Source organism: Olea europaea, chromosome 20 (genome assembly GCF_002742605.1).
Source record: "Olea europaea var. sylvestris chromosome 20, O_europaea_v1, whole genome shotgun sequence".
Lineage (NCBI taxonomy): Eukaryota > Viridiplantae > Streptophyta > Magnoliopsida > Lamiales > Oleaceae > Olea > Olea europaea.
Genome location: NC_036256.1, coordinates 1,169,252 through 1,176,667, shown reverse-complemented (window position 1 = coordinate 1,176,667; position 7,416 = coordinate 1,169,252). Strand labels below are relative to the sequence as shown.

General features: G+C 35.7%; 1 protein-coding gene across 1 annotated transcript; it reads right to left on the bottom strand.

Moving 5' to 3' along the window:
- Positions 1-1,186: 1,186 nt before the first annotated feature.
- Positions 1,187-5,245, bottom strand: LOC111369348 (receptor protein kinase TMK1-like). The gene is made up of 2 exons (XM_022990828.1): positions 2,632-5,245; positions 1,187-1,932 (listed from the first exon to the last, which is right to left on the bottom strand). The coding sequence occupies exons 1-2, from the start codon at positions 4,931-4,933 to the stop codon at positions 1,403-1,405; spliced, it is 2,832 nt and encodes a 943-aa protein (XP_022846596.1). The 5' UTR covers positions 4,934-5,245; the 3' UTR covers positions 1,187-1,402.
- Positions 5,246-7,416: the final 2,171 nt, after the last annotated feature.

Below are 7,416 nucleotides of genomic sequence, written 5' to 3'. Positions count from 1 at the left end.
AGTTTTTTCCTTTCTGAAGAGCTTTTAAATGAAATCATATTGGATTAATTTCTTCTAAAAACTTTTCTAGTTAGAAGAAGTATTTTTATAAAACAAACAAAACGAGTCAAAATCAGCTTTTGAGTCTCAAGATCCTTTTGACTTCTCAAAAATCATTCCAAACGAACCCTAAATAATTTTATGAATTTTATCTTAAATTCAATTTTTATTTTCTCCATCGTCACCCTTCGTAGTTAAAGTCTTAATTAATGTGATGGACAAATAGATACTACAATGAAAGTAATATGTCCAATAAACAAGAGACAAATATCCTTCAATTTTAACTCGAAATACCTTTCTTCCTTTATACTGGTCTCGACGAAACTATTTAACAATTTAGCGTCTAGTCTAAGCATAAATTAGTCGAAATCTTTTGACTTCCGAATAGCCCAAGAGATAGCTTAAAAAATACACAAATGCATCCAAATTCAAAGCAAATGGAACAAAATAAACCAAGAATAATTGGCACTAAATGGCCATTTGGGGGGGCTCAAGCTGGCAAGCATATCCACAACCAATCGCTATCACACATTTGTCACATCAACCCATAATTAATATATAAACATTACGTGCCAATTCTATCATTAAACATTCATAGAGGGTGCGCATGAGCTGTACAGGTTTTATGTCATCATCTTTTGACAACATTCTGATATCGCCAACATTAATTATAATTAATTGCTTATTTTATGGATTTGATTATTACTTTTAGTTGACTTAATTCACCATACGTGAACGACAAACGAAATGAGATCCCCCATATTATTTTAGTAATTATGTGACACGTTGTCCTACTAGCATCATGTATAGCACTAACCACATTAAATAATTCTTATTTTTTTTAAAAAAATGGAACTTGGATGAAATTCAGACCACTTAAATAAAAATTTATATTTTTGTAAAAGAATCTCTTGAAAAATCTAACCTTCCGAAAAGCACTACTACCACAGGATATACTTTTAAAAAATTATTCAAATATGTTCGTGAGTACTGACTTCTTAAAACCTCTATCAAATGGGCCCACAATTCTTAGTTGACTGGGCCGGTTGACCAAAATTATCCTCATTGAGTCGAGCCGGTTCAATTTTGAAAACACTGAAAGAAATATCGACTAGAGGGCATCAAGTAACAATATCAAGTCTTCCCAAGAGAATAAAAATCCCTCAACATTTGCGTTTCAAATTTGCTTAAGAAAATGCAGGGATTAAATTCTGGTATATTACAATAAAAACATCTCCAACAAAGTACTAAAATCAAAGATCATAAGGCAACATAAGAGTGGGGGAGGAAAATCCGAAGATAAAACGATGGAATTAACAACCAAATCTTTACACCAATAGCTCAATTTCAGCTTATGGTAATCTCATCGACCATCTGCAGATGTAAAAGAATCCGCAAACCCAGATGGCCGAGTGGGAATACTCGAATGAGTGTTGTCAGTGCTACCAAGGTAAGAAGAAGAACCATCCATGCCACTCATTCCCTCCAAAGCCTGCCATTTCTTGACTGCTTGAGGCAACGTCATATCGTAATCGATTCCATATATGTCGTCTGGATCAGTAGGTTCCATTGGTTTCCAGAGCTCGGCAAGAGACGAAAGCACATTGACGGCATGACCCATGTCGGGTCTCTGATGAGGTTCCCGAGCACAGCAGTGACCTGCCAGCTCCGCAACAGTGTTGATACTAGCAAGAGTTTCTTCATCCGGATCAAGTGTTGGGTCAATAGCTTTGCGGAACTGGTCCTTGTCGAGGAGCACCCTTCGAAACCATGGGACGAGATGTTGTCTATCGTCCGGAAGGGTTTCATCTAAAGCTTTTCTTCCTGTGATCATCTCCATTAGAATCACACCAAAGCCGAAGACGTCAATCTTAGTAGTCACTCGGCCCGTCACTGTCCAAACACGAACAAATTATTCTTAGTTTGTGAAAATATTTCCAAATGTAAAATAAACATAAACCCTAGGGTATTTTCTATCCCTAGAAGACTCTACATAACAATGTCATACAGGGCAAACATACAAACATTAAAACTGCAGCTAATTTAGCCCATGTCTGTCATCCATTTTTGCAAAAATCTTTTTTCTCAATCTCATTTTCGACCACACATTTACACAATAAAACATTTTGCACGTAAACCCAAAATACTTACTTACTTTTTGACCACACATTCACTAAAAATCACCATTCCAAAAACTCATTTTCCCCAAAGAAACTCTTTAATGGCTACCAAACTGCTTAATGTCTCGATTTCATATTACATAAAGAAACATGGAGAACTTAAAAGCAGCAATTACCACATTTACAATCCCATAACAAAGGGCACAAGAGATCTAAACATGTATCAAGAGACGAACTCAACGTAAACACGCCAAACATTTCAACTCAACAAATCCCAAGCAAATGCAGCAAAACTAAGTATTGCCGATGCCAACCCCAAGTTTCAATTATCAAATAAACGACAAGCTACAATAACCAAACTTGCAAATCTAGACAGAAACAATCGTGAAAAGTTTAATCAATTACTAATTGGATTGCATCATAAAATGATAACCAAATAAACCGAGGTAACTCAAGAGCAAGAAAACTATACCTGCATATTCTGGTGCAAGATAACCAAAGGTTCCAGCTAATCTAGTAACAAGTGATGCTTTTCCATCCGGAGCAAGACGAACAAGTCCAAAATCTGCAACTTTAGCCCTCATATCGTCTCCCAGGAGTATGTTGGATGGTTTCAGATCCCTATGAATAAAACTCTGTTGCGCTAAGCCATGAAGATACTCAACACCTCTGGCCACATCCAAAGCAATGGTTAACCTTTTGGTCCATTCTAGTGGTTTCAAACCTTCTTCCTTCCAATTAAATAAATACCTACTTAGTGTCCCCTGAGGCATGTATTCGTAGACAAGCAGCCTCTCAGTTTTATCTAAGCCGTATCCCAAAAGTGCAACCAAATGCCTATGTCGAACTTTTGTAAGAACAGCAATCTCAGACTTGAACTCGTCCAAACCCTTCTCACTCATCACTCCAGATTCCATCCGCTTAACTGCTATCTTAGTCGCGTCAGGCAACTCCCCTTTATAGACAGTTCCAAATCCACCTCTTCCCAGTATATTTTCTTCGCTGAAATTATTTGTCACTTCTTTCAGCAACTGAATAGAGATAATCATATTACCAGCCTCAATGATATGAATGTCACTTGGACCACTGCTTCCATGACTATAAGGCTCACTCGTCCCACCGTTAATGCTTGAACCAGCAATAGTAATTTTGACAGCATCTTCTGACCCTGAATGACTAGGATGTAAAACTAGGGCATGAGGAGACTGAACTTTACCAGAACGCTTTCGTTTAGTTCTATAGAAACAGAAAACCATAGTCCCAGCAAAGAAAAGTGCGCAAACACCACCAACCACTGATCCCACCACCACTCCGGTGGATGATTTCTTTTCTCCAGTACGCTCTGCTCCTCTACCACCCCCAGAAGACGATCCAGGTGTATTCCCAGAGGGCTTCCCACCAGGGGAAGTTGGAGGTGGAGCATCCTTCCCAATATCTATATTTCCAGCAGTCTTCACAAGTACATTACTCCGAAACTTTGGAACTTTCCCATAAATCTGATTGTTCGTAACGTCTAACTCATTAAGATTAGGCAAGCTGGTTAGCTCATTTGGAATAGTCCCAGTCAAGCTATTATTAGCCAAAAACAACTTCTGCAGTGATGTGATCTCCGAAAAATTAGGGGAAATCGTACCAGTGAGACTCATTCTTCGAAAATTGACCACAGTAATGTTCCCACCGTTACAAGTGATCCCTATCCACGAACATGGATCATTCCCTTTCCAGTTCTCAGCAAATGTTCTCGGATACCCCACATCCCGAGCCACAGAAAGCAAAATATTAACACGGGAATCACATTCTTCGCCAGGAACAGATAAACAGAAACTATTAGTTCCCGCCATATCCACCTGCACTGACCTGCTAAATTTCGGGGTTGGACCTTGCAACATATTGTTAGTTAAATTCACCGCCATCAGTGATTTCAGTCCAAGCAAAGATGTTGGCACCGGACCTGTCAAACTATTATCCCTTATACTCAATTTTTGCAGCTGGGTTAAACCAGAAAAGTCCGGTAAGGGCCCAGAGAATGAATTTCCGTGCAACCAAACCTCAGTCAATTGCGTCATGTTTTGTAAAACAGCAATAGAACCATTCAATTTTGAATTACTTTCCTGACCATTGAGCCATAAAGACTGTATGAATGAGCTAGACAATGTGGAAGGCAAAGGGCCTTCGAGATAATTGAAGGCTAAATGTAAATTTACTAGGCTCGAAAATGTATCGCCCCCGAAAAAATCAGGTAATGGCCCAGAAATATTAGCAGAAGTTGCTGAAAATTTTTGCAAAGTCGACGCACTCTTAAGACTATCTGGAATTGCCCAAGACGAAAAGGAGTTATAATCCAAGTAAACTTGCTGTAACGCTGTCATACCGTTAAAGAAATCCGGCGGTATGTAGGTGAAATTGTTGTTGTTGAGCAGAAGGGACTGGAGCGACGACAAACCGGCGAGACTCGGAAGTGACCCAGTGAGTTCATTAAACGGAACTTCAAAAAACTGTAAAGAAGTGAGATTACTGAGGTTAGGCGGAAGAGACCCTTTAAGACCCTGACGCCCAATTTGGATCCGGGTGACCCGGTTATCATTTTTAGAGCACTGCACGTTCTTCCAGTTGCAGGGATCCGGGTCATTCCAACCAAGTGAACTAGGTGCGTTTATGCTCTTCTTCAAGTCTTGCATAACAGCAGCATCGCCGGATTGGGAGTTCCCAGTAGTGATTAAGATCGAAAAAAAGACCAGCAAAATTAATTTTGACACCATAGAAAAAGAACCCATGTCGATTTCCTTCAATTCAGACGGCGGATTTTTAACACAAACTAACAAATAGAGAAGGAAAAACAAAAAAGAAAAAAGGAAAATGACCCGGAGCAAATAACCCAGAGAATTATTGCTCTTCTGACAAGGGTAAATATTTTATGCAGGAGAAAGGATAATTTGTGTTTTTAGAGCAAGGAAAGAGAAGGGACGGGGATGGGGGAAAAAGGTTTCTTTGAGAGCAGATGAAACGGCGAAAATGGAGGAGAAAAAGGGTTGGAATCTTGGAAAGTACTGTTGCTACTGCGTGTAGTGTGTGTTTTTGCCATAAAAGAAGAGGGTGAATTTTGGCGTGTGAAGAAGAGGGAAATAAGTACAGTTGGCATATGCGTGTGGGTCCCACTAAATTTTGACTGTTTAGCTTTATTTTTATTTATTTTTTGTTGGCTTATCATTACAAAACGTCTCTACATTTTACTTTTGTTTTGAAAAATATCCATACATTTCAAATTTTTACATTTTCACCCTTATTTTCCGATTTCATTGTGGAAAACGTCTTTTTCATCAAATTTTATCCAATTTCTCAATTAAAATTTATAAAATAATAAATATATCCTCATATTTAAATAAAACAAAAAGGTAAAAAACAAATAAATGAATTACAATTATACTCCTACAATCTTAGAAATTATTACTGTTGTATCACTGATTTTCTGTATAAATATAGGACTTTGATTCTTAATATAATACAAAAATCTATTGACTTTTATCCCCTCTTCTCATTTTCTCTCATTTCACAACATGATATTAGCATTGAAAACTCAATTTTTCAAAGTTTAGTAAGAGGCTGTTTGGGATTGATTTTAAGAATTGATTTTTTGACCGTTAGAAGAAAAGTGGGGTCCACCCGTAAGAGAAGAAGTCAAATATAACGGCTGAAATAGTGAAATAATGGTCAAAAAATCAATTTTTTGACTGAAATGTAATAATTTTTTTAAACATAATTACGAATTGCATGTACCGTTTTCATATATGCACTTTAATGTCAAAGATGTGCATTTCAATTTATGTGTAATGGATTTTATATGACTCTTATAATTTCCTCCATATCCGTGTAAATTTCTTTCTGATTTTCGTTAATACAAGCACAAACTCATCTCCATTAATTACTTGGTTGCTCGTGTTTCTACGGTGCGACATATTTTAATTTGTTGCTAATTAATCACGCAAATACGCGTGTGATGGAATATATTTTGCTCAATTGTTCGTTGATTACTTAATTCAGCACATTACTTATTGCTCAAAATAAATTTGCTCAATAATATAGGTTTAAATCATGCTTTAATTTGTTAAATCAACCACAATTAATCATGATTTAAATTATGTACAAAATTTCAACTATAGTTGTGATATTTATTTATACTTTAAATCTTGATTTTTTCATATATGCTTCTTGAATACTCTTTTAATCATTAACTTTCATTAATAATTTTTTATTCATGTATAAACTTTAAAGTGTATATTGTTGTTGCTCTTAAAGTAACATAACATTATAATTAATATTTTTTTAAAATATTACTCACTCAGGAAGAACATGAACTATATTTTTTAATATTTCAGAAGAATATTATTTGCTCTTGATCAATGTTAATTATATTCTTAATATTCCATAAGAATCTTGAAATATTACTCTTGTAGAACCAAAAGTAAAATACAACGTACTCTCGAATTGGTACATGATTTGAAAAACGTATTATTTTAAATTAATGTTTATCCCTGAAGAAAAAATCAAGAAACTTATGTCATATTGATTACTTGATTATTATGTGATATTTAATCATATTCTTCGAAATTAATTGCATTTTCTTTTATTTTATTGTGTAGTTAATCAAATAACAAATATCACAAAACTTGAGTTTGCTGCACTTCATATATCTGGCAAAAGTTATCTGTCATGGGTACTCGATGCTGATATTCATCTTATCTCAAAAGGTTTTGGAGAGACAATAAAATAAGGAAACAAAGAATTCTTGTAGGATAGGTTAGTGTAAAAGCACTCATATTCCTCCGTCATCATTTTTCACGATAGATTGAGAATTGAATATCTTACTGAGAAAAATTCATGGGTCCTCTAAATTAATTGAAATATTTGATCATTATAGGGTTATAACCCTCCCTAAAACTCGCTATGAGTGGATGCACATTCGTTTACAAGACTTAAAAATTGTTAATGAGTACGATCTTAAACTATTCAAAATATGTACAAATTGACATTTTGTGGAGAAAAATCACTGATGAAGTTGGAGAAATTTTTTTCCACTTTCACACTTCGAATGTGCTCTTTCTGCAGTAATATTGTGAACATGGTTTCAAAACATACTCAGAACTCATATCTTGCCTGCTTGTAGTTGAACAAAATAATGAACTGCTGATACAAAATCATGGGTTACATCCAATTAGATTTGTACCATTGTTTAAAGTAAATGCAATATCAAGACAAGAAC

What these genes read in the sequence shown, in the direction of transcription:
- LOC111369348 (XM_022990828.1), bottom strand. Translation starts at nt 4,933, where the DNA reads ATGGGTTCTTTTTCTATGGTGTCAAAATTAATTTTGCTGGTCTTTTTT. An exon ending in TCTTGCACCAGAATATGCAG is followed by an intron (nt 1,933 to 2,631) that starts GTATAGTTTTCT and finishes GTGTTTGGACAG; the next exon opens with TGACGGGCCGAGTGACTACT.